Source organism: Orbicella faveolata, unplaced genomic scaffold, assembly GCF_042242905.1.
Source record: "Orbicella faveolata isolate gen_17 unplaced genomic scaffold, um_ofav_v1 contig_27, whole genome shotgun sequence".
NCBI classification, from domain to species: Eukaryota; Metazoa; Cnidaria; class Anthozoa; order Scleractinia; family Merulinidae; genus Orbicella; species Orbicella faveolata.
In genome coordinates this window covers 1950358-1966230 of record NW_028301555.1, presented here as the reverse complement: position 1 = coordinate 1966230, position 15873 = coordinate 1950358, and the positions used below count along the sequence as shown (strand labels likewise).

The window sequence follows — 15873 nt, the reverse complement described above, 5'->3', positions numbered from 1 at the left end:
TATTGTTTAGAAGTTATTGAATTAAAACACTGAAATGTAGGAATCAGGAAGGCTTTATGACTCCTTTTCAGGATATCTCGCCGAAATAACTGGACAAGGGCCTTCAGAAGTTTTACACTAAGAGGCGAATGGGACTGGGGGCCAGTGTTTTGTCCATCACTGTTTTACTCGTTAAATTTTGTTGATCCTACTTGTAATAAATCATGGCCAGTAGGCGGGCATCCCTAAGTTCTTGCATATATGGTTTTTGCCGCGATTTGTGGAGGGGGACTCTTTTCTCCCGCCTCAGGGTTTAACCCCTGTCAAAGCGAGTGGGTAAGAGCCGTTCAGAGACTGGAATAGGATGTGTTTTGAGTCTCCTAATTTACAGGGGATGGGAGAACGTTGGAAAAAGGCAGGACATTAGGGAGATAAAAGTACGGGAGGCAGGAGGTTTTGATCTCCTTTCCCTCCGCTCCCCCCTCCCCTCCCGCCCAATTGAATAATGCAGAAACATACTATCACCTATTTCTATAAGAAAGAGTTGTCCTAAATATGAAAGATAGCCATGATATATTAATGGAGCTTGATTGCAGCCAATTAAAATGCTGCGTTGGCATTCATTTGGAAATCTACCGGTCAGAATCCTTGCAATGCAATTATTTACTTTTATGAATTATTGATTTTATTAGTCTGCTGGTTTTTTCAGCTAAACTCTGTTTATTCCAGAACTTTCTTTGTGTGTCTACGATTGTTTGTGTGCTCAACCTAAACATTTAAAACATGTCTCTGTTATCTGGTTACCTGGCATTTTGCAAGTATCCCTATTGTTTGTATATTCAATTGTAAGTGCTTTTTGTAGGCTGTGAGGAAAAAATAGTTTGTTGTTGTTGAACGGAAAGGGATAAAACAAGAAAACAAAATTATTCTGAATGATCCATCTGTTTTTATTATGTATAAAAATACACACCTTTTCCAAGGAATGTCTATTTACAAGCCATGTAACCATCAATAAATGTGTTTTTCAGGAAAGTATTAAACTACTACAGTTGTTGCTACATCTCACGATTTTTACCGACTTAACTGTGGATCTAGATGTAGACGCAATATTCTTTAGGATACAAATATGTGACAATTCCATCAAAACCTAGACTACGAGTAGTCCCTCTTTCGCTTAGTCCATCGTGCGTGACCCAAAAGAAAACCACGGGAAGAAATGGCCACGCGAAATCGTTTCGCGCGCTTTGGGTTCCCAGGATTTCGCGCGGCCATTTTTCTCTAGCGGTTTTCTTCGCGTCACGCACGAGTCCACGCACGACGGACTAAGCGAAAGAGGGACTACTCGTAGTCTAATCAAAACCGTGTAACTGTTACAATGCTATGATTGTGTTATTCACAATTCACTGGATTTAATTAACTACCAAGATAATGTGCTTGTGTTTAAGTTGTGGTTTCCAAGGACTGTTGGAAAGAATACAAAATCGAGCAAAACATTTAATCTTTGACTATCACAAGCAAAACTTGCTGAGTCAACATTAATTTTTTGTGGTATTTTCAGTCTACGGATGAAACCAGAGCAGTACTTTCATATGGTATGTTTGTTAACGCTTCACAATTAGGTTCCATGCAACTTTTGAGTTTGTCCATGAAACCCAAGTGTGCAACCATTAAAATGAAAGCTATTAAGTAGAACTTTCATGTGGTACTGTTTATTTTGCGTTATAAAGCGGTTTTAACTTCTAGGTCAGCAATGAAACCCTAGTGTGTGACCATTACACTGAAAACTATTGAGCGGTACTTTCAGATTGTACTGTTTATCATGCTGAGCTGGTTCAAGTTTGTGCATAGGACCCTAGTGCACAACCAGTCATAGTACATGTACAGTCATTCTGTTCAAGGTTTTAAACAATTTTTCAAAATAAAATTGACAGTTAATTTCTGATTTTTCTTTTCTAAAAAAATGGTTAAGCTGTTAGTTTGCTTGATGTATGCACTACCTAGCTACAAATCTCACTTCCAGAGGCCACAATCGTTTTGGTTAACACCAAGAATCTAGACCTCAGAGAGAAATCGGAAGAACAGCTGTCATTAGTCACAGCAGTTCCTTTCTTCATGGACTGTGAGCAGTCTCTCTTTTGTTTGAAAAATCCACAGGACAGATCACAAAGGAATGAACCAAAGTGAGCGGAAAGCCGCAAGTAGCGCAGGTGTGTCTGTTTGGGTTCTTTCCTTGCAAATATTCATTCAAGCAAAAGAGAGACTGCTTGCAGTCTACTGTCTTTATGCCTGTTCAGAAACCACTATTGAATTCAATCACATGCAGTGACAAACTGGGACCAGGATTTTCTGGTCTCTTGTGATTTTATCCAGAAGATATGCAGACTCTGGAGATAACATGGCCTTGCTATTAGTTGTACATTTAGTAATCTTCTTTTGGCAATTGCCTATGAACAGTCTGTAAAATTAAAGTAGGTGGCTAATTTAAATTATCTAGGATTTCAATTCCATGCCCAGTGCGTTGTATTTCAGTTAAAATTGTTGTGCAAAATGAAACGGACACCCTAGGACACTGTGAATCTCTTTAGGAATGTTATCAGTATGGAAATTTTTGGCTCAAATCTTGGAAATCTTATATTGAGTGGGAAAAATCAAGCAGTGTCAAGAGACGAGTATTCTCAGGTCAATTTATGTATACTTCCTGTGGGGTGGGCTTCCTATAAAAGAATAATGACCAATACGGGCAGGTTCTGCCCAAAAGGGGCACCTTTTTCAGGCTTCAGGTATAATTAAAAGGATAGGGATTACACAAGTTTAGGGATATGAAAGGGCAGGGAAATCTGTCATTTAGGTATTTAAAAGGGCCTTTAAATAAAACATTTTGAACCTGCACATGTTATAGCTATGTCATTTAATAGTCCCCCCTCCCCCCCTCCCCCCCTCCCCCTACAGGCATATACTTCTGCAGGCTACTCTGTTTGTCACATGCAGATCAACATAGTAAATTAAAATAAAAATCCCAAGCACTGAAGGCATAATACAGATCTGTTTGGGTGGAACAAAATTCTTATTTCTACAAAGTTGCATGATGAAAATTTTTGTTGCAAGCAATCCTCTTATAAAGGCTATCTCACTTTCTGCTAAGTTAATTATAATCACAGCTTGTTTCTTTAGAAGGCACAAACATTGGCACCTTCCGATAGAAAACAAACAGAAACAATTCTTGTAGTCTGCACAGCAGGCAGGAGGAGTTGGAGGGGAAGAGGATGAAAAGCAGCAAATCAAATGATGGGGGATCAGGGAGGGAAATGTGTCATGTGAAATAAAATTCTAAGACTGCTCATACTTCAAAAACCCTTCAGCTCTATGGCTCTCTTAGTTGAATTTTGCAGACCAAATCCAAAGGACAGCTCTGGGCATGAGAGGTTCTTTCCTAGTGCCAAAGGCCACTAAATAAATGTACTGTCAGCCTAACAAACACTGTGTCGAAAACTTTTCATCATGTCTGCAAGAGATGTAGAGTTGGACGTGCTGCGAATGAAGGAATGATTAAGAAGTTCAAATGCAGAAGCTCTTTGTGCTGGGTCACGCTCCAAGGTTCTCTGCAAAAATGACAGCAGTCGAGAAGACATCTGTAGAATAGAAGTAGAACAGAGATAAGGAAACAAATCAATTACTTGAAGTGCAGCGAAGATATTATAATAAGTTTTTCTAATAATAAGTTAAAATTGGGAGGTTCTTGAAAATTTCTATTTGCCACATGCAATTTAGGTTATATTAAACTCAAGACAACTGTTGGCCAGCTGATTTCCTCTCTTGATGCACGACATGAGGTCAGGCCATTTCACTTTGCTTGTTTTATCAGGCTTATGGTCTTGCTTTATTTCTTCTTTACTTATGACAAAATATTTTGGACAAGTACTTTGGGTCTCAGACAACCAAGAAGTTAATTCAGATAGTTATCAGACTGGCAAGTAAATGATTAAGTCTACATTTTTCTTTTACATGTAAACTCTGCCTTGAACAGCAAGTCTATAATTATTATGCAGTACAGTGGAACCCTGCTAATACGGCCAGATTTTTGTGGCCCGTTGGTAACTGTATTAACAGGGTGGTGGTATTAAAGGGGTCCTTCAAATAAGAAAATGATTGACTGAGCTTTTCTTCTGGCCAGAATAAAGTGGCCGTAATAACGAGGCGGCCATATTAACAGGGTGGCTGTCAGGTGGGGTTCCACTGTACTTCCCCTTAACAGGAAAGTAAAGAAAACCACAAAAACTTGACCGCGAAAAAAATTCTCTTCCAAACTGCCTCTAGCTTAAAACGGATTGATTTAACTATTTATTATAAATATCATTCATTCAGTATTATGTGTTTCCAAGCATAGCCTGCAAAGTGCTACAATTTGCTCACATAGTGCATAACAGGCCAACATGTCATGAATGTCTTTTAGGAGTCAGTGATTTTAACAGTAATTTACATTAATTTCATCTTATTTTTTAATTTTTTAATTTTCTTTTCTTTAAGTTGCCATAAACAATGTATTTGATGTAAGACGTGTGAACTATAAAATACTGTATTGTAAAAAATAAAATAAATTTATGTTACAAAATGCTTTGTTACTCCAAGTTGTTTTTTTTGGATCGCCTAGTTGAAAACTCACCTCACCATTCCTTTGTGTGATTGGTGGATCCAGGTCCCTCAGTTTTCTCATGGCTTGTAATGGAGGCTCACTGAAATAAGGTGGCTCTCCATCAATCATCTCAAGAATCATGATCCCTAGGGACCAGATATCAGCCTGTCATAAAGGAGACAACATAAAGAAAGTTATTATACTGCAAGGAAGTAATTAATAGCAATTCAACAAATGTAAATTACAGATAGAAATAATCTACACTTCTTGGACTGCAAGCTTGAGTTGTTCAAACAAGGCAGTACTGTAAGTAGGGAGAACTTCAGATCAAGTTGACTACACTACTCCACAGAAAATGAGTAGAGAATACACTTTTAAAAGGAAAATTATTATCCACTGTTAACCACAAAGTGATGAACTACATGTAAGTCTCCCTGCTATATTTGCAATTCTTGTGAGGGTCGTTTGCATAGTGGCTAAGGTTAACGTTCAAGTCTGAGTTCAAGTCCTGGCTGGGATTATTGCATCATGTTCCCTGTCAAGGTTCTACGGCTTAAATCACTTTGCCATTCTCTACCCAGATGTATGTTAAAACGGTACCAACAAGGTACAAAGAAAACCAATGTTCGAGAGTATCACTGATAAAAATTATCATGATGCCCTAGCATGAAAGTCATTCTTACTAGCACTGTAAAACATTTCTTACTAGCATAATAAATTTAAAATTAAAACAACACAATTATAACGATAAAATATTACAGAACATCTGTAATTTGAATATCCTCAAACATTCCCCGCTTCAACCAACTTCACTTGCCCGTCAGGCAAACAAAAGACAGAATCCACTAACGCAACTGAAAAACCACTAGTACTGTATGTCGGATAAACAATCCTGTTTTCCTTTTTTGTTGTGGTTTACTAATTTATCACCTCCGTCCCATAAGGTTTTCTTGATATAACTTCAGGTGCCATCCAGTATGGAGTGCCAACAAGGGACTTTCTTCTTGGCATTTCTTCTGTCACTTGGGCACAGAATCCAAAGTCAGACAGCTTCACCTGCAGCAAGAAATATTTTAAAGAAGTTATTTCTGTAACATATTTTTGTCAAGTGCAAACAGATCCATATTTTTATACATGTACACTATACACGTACATAACCTGTGACCACTTACATGTGCACTGTATGCACCCACTATACAATTTGATGACTTTGTCTGTTTCATACATGTACATGTAGTACAAAATCATATAATAGTAAAACAGAATAGAAGGCAGGAGGCTTAGATATTGGATGTTTTTCATATAAGTACAGTCGCAGTAGAAGTTCATGTACAATAAATTTAAAGAAAGTTCCCACTGGCCGAAATATGTTTGAAAAATGTATTTTATGAGCTTTCATTTGTGTTGTACAGGAAATTTGGTGACCCGTATGGGAGATAGGGAGATTCAGACTTTACCCAGGAGACTCTCAGATTATCTGAAAGATTGGAATTACGTTAATAACTTATAATTTATTGTAGAGAGTATTTTTCATATACCTGTCCACTTGTGGTGAGAAGAATACTATCACTCTTGATATCTCTGTGGATAACTCCCTGTGGATGCAGGAAAGCCAGAGCTTTCAACACGGCACGGCACACACAGGACACCTGCTCCTCTGTCAAACTAGAGAGAGAAATTAATGAATAACCCTTCTCGATGACACTTCTATAGTTTATGGAAGGCTCTTACATCTCCCTTAGTTTACGGGAGGTGTAATGACCAAATGTTTACAATGTGGAACTCAAAGTTGAGTGGTCTAGGTTTGATCCATGGCTAGGACTGTTGTGTAATTTAGACACTTAACTTTCCGAGCCTCACTCCACCCAGGTGCAAAAATGGGCGCTAGCAAATTTAAGGTGATTCCTCAGTATTATATTGTGCATCCCTACTGCCTATGATTTTTGCGTCATTGCACACGCACATGAGTGCATACACATACACAATGTAAGAGATTTCCTTCAAGCTAAGCTTCACAATGAATTTATAAATGTTCCTTTTCTCTTAAATGAGCATATATGGTAACCTACCATTTTATTGCTTCATTTTGGTGCACAAATAATCCGCTTTAAGTTAAAAAATTAAGAAAAAAAAATGTTCGGAAGGAAAAAAAGATATAGCTATAAGACTACACAAAACCGTTACTTGAGAATGAGAATTATGACCTCGAACACAACGATGCAAGGAACTTTTTGAGTCAATGACTGTTGTTTAGAATTGTACAATTTTTCCATACATTATATATATTACAATATTCTAACTGTCCGAGATGTTCTACCTATCAATATTTTTTTCAGGTATTGCTTTAATACAATTTGCTTCCAGCTACTGCAAAACGTAAAATGAACAGTCAACTAATGAAATAATGTGAATGGTTAGGCATACATGAAAATTGGGTAAGATTGGCCCACCATATCTCTTAAGTGAGCATGGTGACCTATCTCTTTAACTGTATTTTTCAAAACAGTTCTTGGTAGGGAACATTCATGGAAACTTTCAAAAACATTTTTTGGCAACTTTTCTTCCTGAGGAGTCACCTTAATACTGCAGGCTACCCTTACGTACAATGAACCAGAATCACATCTAATAGGGAATATAAATATGTTTCTTGTCACTTTATGCTACCAAATGTGATGCAGTAAGTACCAATAGGATTGAATAGAAACCTCCACTAGCTACCTGTGTACATGTGTTAAATATATGCATAATCTAACAATAAAAAACAGACAGACAGACAAGCAAGGAAAGAGTTCTACCAGAAAAAAAAAACATTTATTTTATAATACATGTAGCCACCCAGGAAAAAAACATCACAGCTAACTTCTAACTAATCATTAACAACTGCCTCGCAAAGTGGTGGTTGGGTGCCCAAGACATCCAGGAGCTTCCACGATTCAGTAAACCAGCTCCTAAATGGAGACTGCTCCCATGGCTGGCAAGTCCCAGCAACCCAGCTCCAGGAACCCAATGCAGAAAGGAGAAAAACATGCACCTGTCACACTGATAAAAACAGAGGAAAGAGAGGGAGGAACAGGGGAGGGGAAACAACCGCTGAGAAGAGTCCCCACACTTACGATGCAAATGAGGAAAATGCTAACTACAATGCAAAAACTGTCCTGGTCTAAGAACATGTGGAATCCTGGCGCATGCGCATACCGTAAATCCTCAAATTAGCACCCCCCTCGAATAAGTGCCCCTCCTATTGGCCAAAATTCGAAATAAGTGCCCCTCCCCCCTCCCCTCCCTCCATTTTGTGGAACGAGTAATAAGACACCAAAGGATGTATAGTTTTCGCCATGTAGTATTAGACTTGTGCATTGTCTCAGTTTGTGAACACATTAAGTTTGAAAAAAAAATTACAAGTACTAACAGTGCCGCGATTTAAAGTTAAGGATCAGTTTTTTATGTCGATAAACAGCTCATGCTGTTGTTTACATCCAGATGATGCATTTAAAAAATGATCATGTCAGGCCATGATTTGGGAAAAATTAAGTAAGTGCCCCCCTCCCACCCACCCTCCTTGATTAAGTGCCCCCATCTTTTCTTAAATTTGAAATAAGCATCCCAGGCACTAATTTGAGGATTTACGTACCGGTATCTAAATAACACTGACCGCGACGGCAAGACTTGCACCCCTTGTTGATGACTTCGTTAGTCAAATTACATAGTTTAACTGCATACATATGTACAAGTAAATATTTCTCCTCACCTTGTGTGAGTTATGATATCTGTTAGTGATCCTCCCTCAAGGAATTCCATAACTACCCACAGTTCATCTCCAACAAGGTAACTTCCATACATTTCCACTATGTTTGGGTGTGGGTAATCTCTCATAATCACCACCTATAACCACAAACATAAACTGTATTAATACTGATAGCAATTAATAGGTAAGGAAGGTTTTAAGCTGAGATTTACAAAATGTAGCCTGCTTAGCTGACAGTACTTTGTGCATCAGTACTTTTGTCTCAGCAGCAGAGCCTCCAATAAAAAAAACCACAAAATCACGCCAGCTACATGCAGACTCACTGACCTTACTGGTGCTGTTCCAGAATAATTATACCCACCCAAAGAAGGGTTCTTGCAAATTCAAAGAGGAACAATGAGTCTCAAAAGTCAATTTTTCAAAGGAAACCATGAACCAAAAGTGGAATAATAATCCAGAGGGATTGAGGGAGGGGTGGCAAGTTCTGCAAGAAATTTGCAATGTTTCTTGCATATCTTGACTGAAACTAAAAATGCTGGCATTTAAGAATTTACTGGTGTGACTTAAAAGCTGGGAACATCACTAAATACACTTAAAATGTGACAATATATTAAAGAAAGTCTCATAAAATTAATAATCATAAACTATTGGAAGAAGATGTATTTTTCTAAACACTTTGTGCCTGTCTAATAAATATGCTAGATAAGATTACTGCTAATAAAGCAGGTTAGTAACAAAACTATTTTACCACATACTTAACAAAGACAATTAAAAGTATACATTTTCAGTACACTAAGAATGAATCAAAGACCATGAAACTGGGCAACGTCTAAAACCATCAATAAACTGAAAATATCTCCATCGCAAACTCAGTAATTTAAATTTATTCCTTTATCTCTTAAATAATTGTATGCGACACTGACATAATCACTTACAATAATAATAATAATCTCATTGATGTTTTATTAAACTTAAAGCTAATAAGCATCTCAGGTTTCAACATAACATCGTTTACAGAAGCTAACTACAACTCTTTGGAAGTAAAACCTTACAAATAAATTACACAGAGCAAAAAAAACCCCAAAAAACAGAGGGTTTAATATCTGCGCGTCGTATGCATTCGTGACCGACGAAAGGAAGCTACATTCTCGAAATGGCGTTTTATAGATGTGTATGACCTCAAGACCTTAAGATTGCAAATTCAGAAAAAAAAATTGTTTAAGTAAAGATGTATATTTAAGACGTTAATCTCTTTAAGCTTACCTCATTGAACAAAAGTTCTCTTCTTTGTTGTTTTTTCAAATCCATTTTCTTCACCGCAACTTGCCGTCCCGTTTTGTTGTCTCGAGCAAGACAGACAACCCCGGTTGAACCCTCGCCTATTTTAATAAAATTTTCCAGATTCTCAGGCGGACCAGTCGAGGTTACAACTAATTCCAAAGCTTTACGAAACTGCTCGTGACTCACTGGTGAATCAGAATACATGAGCCTCGTCTTCGAAGAACTTCGAAGGTCGTCTCCGTTATTTTCCGCTGCTTCGCCCGCCGAGTCCGTACTTGCCGAGCCATAATCGGAACTCGCAGACGTCTCTCTCTGTATACCAGAAGTCTTTTGCTGCCTATTATTGTCTCTTTCGTTGTACGAGCGTCCATACCCTTGCGAAAATCGGCGGTTGTTTAATTTCTCGGGACTTTCTGGAAAATAATCCGCTGCAACATTCCCGTTGGATGTCCTCGAAGCATCTACACCTTCACTAAGTTCAGGATTCGGTCTCTCTCTTTTTCTACCGGAAGGTCTAGAGCCTGGATTAACTCTGAACGAATTGCGAAGAGAATTCGACCTAGAAACGGATATGACTTTAGAAGCTTGTCCGGGTTTCTCGGAGTTCAACAAATTCAATTGGGACTTTCGCAACGGTGAAACTTGAGTGATAATTTCAGGATCGACAATCGGTTTAGGTCTCCTTTGAGATTCTCTCTCTATCCCAAGCAAGGCTTCCCATTGAGGCGGCAAACCAAGGAACTTCCCCGTTTTTGTATCATATCCAGTGTGAAATCGGTGTTCGAAGTTCTGCGGTTCCGATATGTCGATTCGTTTACGTTTCTTTTGAAACAAACGCTTGAACATTTTCAAGTGCCTCACGGCAAAAACGCCGTAAAAAGTTTGGCAAGCTCCAACTTACAGATTAGCTGTTCTCGTAGTAATTGGTGGGTGGTAATAAAGCCAAAAATGAATCTCCTGGAAAAATTTGGAAGCATTTACACCGCGCCATGACGATTTGTCTGCAAATTTCCGTCCGTTTCTTTACTCGGCAAATATTCGGAAACCGAATATTTCCGATGAATTAGCGGAGATACCCGGAGAGAATGAATACGCGGTGGTTTAATCCAGCTGTTTGCCGCGAAAAAATGCAGACTAGCCATGTGACCACGCCGCATCGTTCAAGTTGATTCTGAGAAGGTCATGCTGGTAGGATGAAAGTTTAAGCTGGTCTTGGTGGAATTTAACATGGAAATTGGAAACGAGATTAGTCAACAAATAAGAGTAAGTAGCTACGATAGTAGCACGTTTTATTTCATGTGTTTTAGTTCGTAAAGGGCAATAATTTAGCCTGAAATAATCCACTGCGTACGCCGCCATCTTGTTTCGACACTGATTTTAATTGTCAGATGTTAATAATTGAACGCAAAACATCTGTTTAACGTTTGAAGCGCTCACGAGAGAGCATTTTAAATGTTATTATGACCTTATTTAGCTTACCAAATACTTTCGTTATGAGCATGTTTTCTCTCCTATCAATATTTCGTCTAGCTTTTGTGTGATTATTTGAGTGTCGAGGTCAGCTCTGTAAAGAACTGATTTTGGTCACTGTTGTTTCGGAAACCTGAGGGGAAGTAATCTTCAGAGTCAAGTGAAAATCGTATGTCAGTTGACTCTGGTTTGATGGTGTTATATTGAGTCATTTTCAAGGGACCAGTCTTTTAACACCATTGGCTTACAAACACATTTTATTTAGCAGTGCCCTTGAAATTCCTGTAATATAATTATGTAAATGTCCAAGTGAAATGACTTTGATCAAAATCAAAGATGACCATTGTCACATTTGATAAATATTCAAAGGCATGTGTCAACAAGACACTGCTTAGTAATTCAATGCAATCCATATACAGTGCAGCTCAGATATTTGCGAACTACGCATACGCGTATTATACGAGCGTATTTTGCATATACGCATATGTCAATACGTGCACGTATACGCATGTATACGCGCACATATATGCGTATATATGTTTTTACAAGAAAAGATCTGTGTTTCGGCGGATGTCGGCAAGTCATCTACGAAATGTTTGTCTGAATTAAGCGTTCTGAAGATCCTAGTCGGAAAAATGATATCTTCGGTTATACATGTATTTGACACAGATCATTCATTCAAATGGTAAAATAATCTTTCCTTGAGGAAAAAATTGTTTATCAAAGTTTCTGTGGTGCGCTGCTCACGTATAGTTATTTTTTCTTCAAGGAAAAGTTCTGTGTTTAGGCACACGTCGGCAAGTTGCTTGCGAGATGTTTATTGTTTGAAGCATTCTGAAGACCTTGTCGAGAAAATGATATCTCCGGTTATATTTGACACAAACCGTTCATTCAAATGGTAAAATGCTCTTTCTTTAGCCAAATAATTGTTTATCAAAGTTTCACTGGCGTGTCGCTCACATTTAGTTTTTTTTTTCTTTGAGGAAAAGTTCTGTGTTTCGGCATGCGTCTGCAAGTCACTTGCGAGAATGTTTATTGTTTGAAGCGTTCCGAAGACCTTGTCGAGAAAATGATATATCCAGCTATATCCGACACAAACTGTCCATTCAAATGGTAAAATACTCTTTCCCCCGATGAAAGAATTGTTTATTGAAGTTTCTATGGTGCGCCGCTCACATTTTGTTGTTTTTAATTTAAACTCATCACAAATAGATGAGCTTGGGAACTGGTACCTTAAAGGTTAGCGGGGTGCCAAAGCCATAAGCCGCTAGGAGGTATCCATGGCAACCCTGGAAAGCAGGAACCACCCAATGAGCGTCCGCTAACTGGCACCGTCACACTGAAAGAAATTCAGTGGAATCTACTTACCTGGAGGATACTTACCCTGACCAAGAACAAAACGGGAGGGAGGAGAGGGTGCAAGAATCCGCAATGATTCGCGAGCAAAGCAGTGCAACTGATCCGCAACAATCAGCAGAATACACTACAACAATATTATGCAATGAACCATAAACCCCTGCAAAACCCCTGAAGGCCACCCCACAGGTCACGTACTACCAAATGCGGAAACCGCTGGCTACATCAGCTCATATTTAACTTGCCTAAATGATATTAGCTGGATGGGCACACTAGCTGGCTGCATTAGCTTGAGTTTAACCTTGCCTAAATGATATTTAGCCACATTTTCTTCAAGGAAAAGTTGTGTGTTTCGGCACATGTTTCCAAGTCGCATGCTTGCTTGGACCGTGTTTACTTTGTGTGGAAAAAAAGTTATCTTTTGGTTGTGTTTACTCCATGAAGATGGGATTGTTGAAGCATGGATCCCCGGTTCTATCCAAAACAAAACAAAAAAAAAACGGTAAATTTTTGATTTAACAGCAAAATGCTCTCTCTTTTAATCATATTCAGTCAGTTAATTTTCTGTCTCCAATTGCAAAATGTTAGTTTCTAACATTTTGCTAATAAGTCTAGTCTGAAGGCATACGTGCGTATACTGTATACGCGTATTCAAAATAAAGAAAACTCTTTCTCGCTCTGTGGCAAGCTGTCAAGCCATTGAAAGCAACAATGACCTGTTAAGAAAAGCAAAAACAATAGGTTAGCTCATACATACTAATCAGGAATACGCATATATACTGCAAGCCTGCAAATAACAGTCGGTCATCGAACAATTGTCCGGTAAATTTGAGGTTTTGACAGGTAAAAGCTTAGCCTGGTCAGACACTCTGACCGGGCATTTCTGCTAAAATGAAAAATATTTTAACTGGAAATTTGTGGCCAAATATGGGACAAGTTATATTGTTATACTGCCACACAATACTACGCAAAAAAGCTTTGTTATCGGTTTTGTCTTTATTCCAATTCTAAGAATTTTATCACGCGCAGTGCGTCGTGTCAAATGTTATAATAAATTATGTCGAATTGTAAACACATCACATCAGCGCCACTATCCCTACATGTTAATTTATGCATTTTGCAGTGGCGTTGTGAAAGATCATGAAGCCCCATTTAATCTGAATTATGTTCATCTAAAAAACTACTAAAAACTGAGGTCTTATGTAATTACTCGTTGTTTGTTGCTACCAAGTGTTGTGGAATTAATTTTCAGTCGTAATATATTGACCCGATTATAATAGCATGGAAATTGAATACACGGCCCAAATACTCACGTTTTATTTATCTGAATGCAATCACTTTCAAAAACTTTAAAACCTCTAAAACATAACCAAATGTTTATTTTAGTCCGTATGATCAAAAATCAGTTTAATTTTAACTCTTATAGTTTTTTTTTACGTCTGTCAGTGTGGTTGAAATATAGTTTGCGTACCACAGAAATGTTTTTGTGAAAAGCGTGCATGTACAGATTAGTCACGCTTTTTAGTCACGACCACCTCCAATTCCACATTTTAAATAATTACGCAAATTTTTTATTCAATTGACCCCAAAAACATCCAGAGGAAACTTGCTTTCAGAAAAAGTCAAAGAATTCATTTCAGCCAATTTTCAAGTCTCTGAATGTCCACGTGGGAGATTGTTTCATCGTTTTTCCCGTTTTCCTTAGACGTCTTGGGAAACTTGTTACGTTGGAAACGCTTGTGTGACTAGGGGTATAAACATTTGTAAATTTCTCAATTTTCAACAGGTAAAATAATACCAGAAGTAATGTAAAGGTCCCCTTGCTGGTGCTCGTAGCGATTTTACACTCAGTTGACTTATAAGCTTTTCGAATTTACAACCAATATTTCAGCGAAGAGTCTACACTAAAATACCAAAATGTCTCAAATGTCTCTTTTTAATTTCTAACGACAAACAATTTTTTTTGTTAGGTCAAAACTGGTCCTTGTCCTGACAAATGACCTGCCTATAGACAAAAATTATTTGCAGGCTTGTACTGTATATGTGTATATGCGTATGTGCATACGGGTATGTGCGTATATGCATACATGTATACGCGTATTGGGCTGACGCGAATTACGCGTATATTTTGGTTCGGATATATCTGAGCTGCACTGTAAATCTCGATTGCTAGTAGTCCAGTTGATTTCTCTTCACATGCACCAGTGTTTCAGTTAGAAAATTTTACTTGAGGGCCAAAGTGGCCCCTGAAGACCTTTCTCAGGGGCCAATTCTTTAGGTAAGGGCCCAATAAATTGTAGAGGGTCATACGGAGGGAGTGGGGGGGGGGGGGGGTCCTCTGGCATGGTTCATGAACGGAAAAAATAGAGGATCATGGATATAAAAATTTTGTTTTCCCAAATCACAAAAATAAGCAAGTAAGATACTCTTTTTAATAACTTGTTCTTACACTAGAAACAGTGTTTGAAGAAAGCAAAATCACAAATTGCTAAGTCAAGACTCTATATTGCAAATCGCGTACTTAAGTCACTCTCGGGACTCACACAGCCTTAAACCTTTGAGTCCCACACACAGGACACTCATTATAATTATGAGTTGTACATATGAATAACACATACAATTAAATGAGCTTGGTATTTTAGTAGTTACTTTTTTTACCTTGGAGGGCCATTTTGTGTTCAAGGAGACCAGCATACTGATTTAGAACGGTGTTTGAAAGCTTCTTTACTCATTCCGTTCAATTTCCTAGCCTCCGAGCAGACTTTACAATACATATCAACCCTCCAAGTTAACGTTTTTCCTTAGTGGCCATTTGGCCACTGACTGTTCAGGTTTGGTCGCCAGTGAAAAATTTTAGTCGCCAAAATGTATGCATAAATTAATGATTAATTGATAATAAATAATAATCTTATAATTATCTAACTGTATTATTAATAACATTTTCCTTGAACCACCAGGTAAATTGAAGTCCCGTTCAGTGAAAGAACTACCTAATGTTGATTCAAATATGCTTTTATTGGAATGAAATAGTTTCTGATCACAATGAAAAAGTACTATATTGTTGCAACAGTGTTGTGAGTTGATCACAGTTCTCATTCAGTCATTTTAAATTGATTGGCTTTCACTTTCAATAAATCTTTTACAATGGTTATAATAATGCAAATGTACATGCCTTCAAATAGCTCCATCGATTTACAAGTGACACCACAAATATCAAAAACCAAAGGTTCAGACTACCTTCATTATAAACTCTTGCTTGAGCACTGGCGCTGGTTGTGAAATCAACCATCAAAAAGCGTGAGCATGTATGAATGAAACGTATGTTTACCGCCATTTTTCCCGCGAAAATATTTGATGAAAATTAGGACAAAACTCGCTTCACAAAACACAGAAATATTTGTGTATATCATTT

The 15873-nt window shown here is 37.9% G+C and overlaps 2 protein-coding genes across 2 annotated transcripts in view; one reads left to right on the top strand and one right to left on the bottom strand.

Annotated features, from left to right (window-relative positions):
* Positions 1-3003: 3003 nt before the first annotated feature.
* On the bottom strand, positions 3004-10683 carry LOC110044515 (serine/threonine-protein kinase PAK 4-like). Its single transcript, XM_089297183.1, has 6 exons — positions 9618-10683; positions 8358-8491; positions 6148-6274; positions 5540-5665; positions 4640-4774; positions 3004-3608 (listed from the first exon to the last, which is right to left on the bottom strand). Exons 1-6 carry the CDS (start codon positions 10479-10481, stop codon positions 3447-3449), a joined length of 1548 nt encoding a protein of 515 aa, XP_089153309.1. The 5' UTR covers positions 10482-10683; the 3' UTR covers positions 3004-3446.
* Positions 10684-10752: 69 nt separating this feature from the next.
* Positions 10753-15873, top strand: part of LOC110044534 (zinc finger CCCH domain-containing protein 14-like) — a 31646-nt gene continuing 26525 nt past the window's right edge. The window contains exon 1 of the mRNA XM_089297182.1: positions 10753-10898. Coding sequence (XP_089153308.1) covers positions 10863-10898 — 36 coding nt within the window. The 5' untranslated portion in view covers positions 10753-10862. The remainder of the gene's footprint in view (positions 10899-15873) is intronic.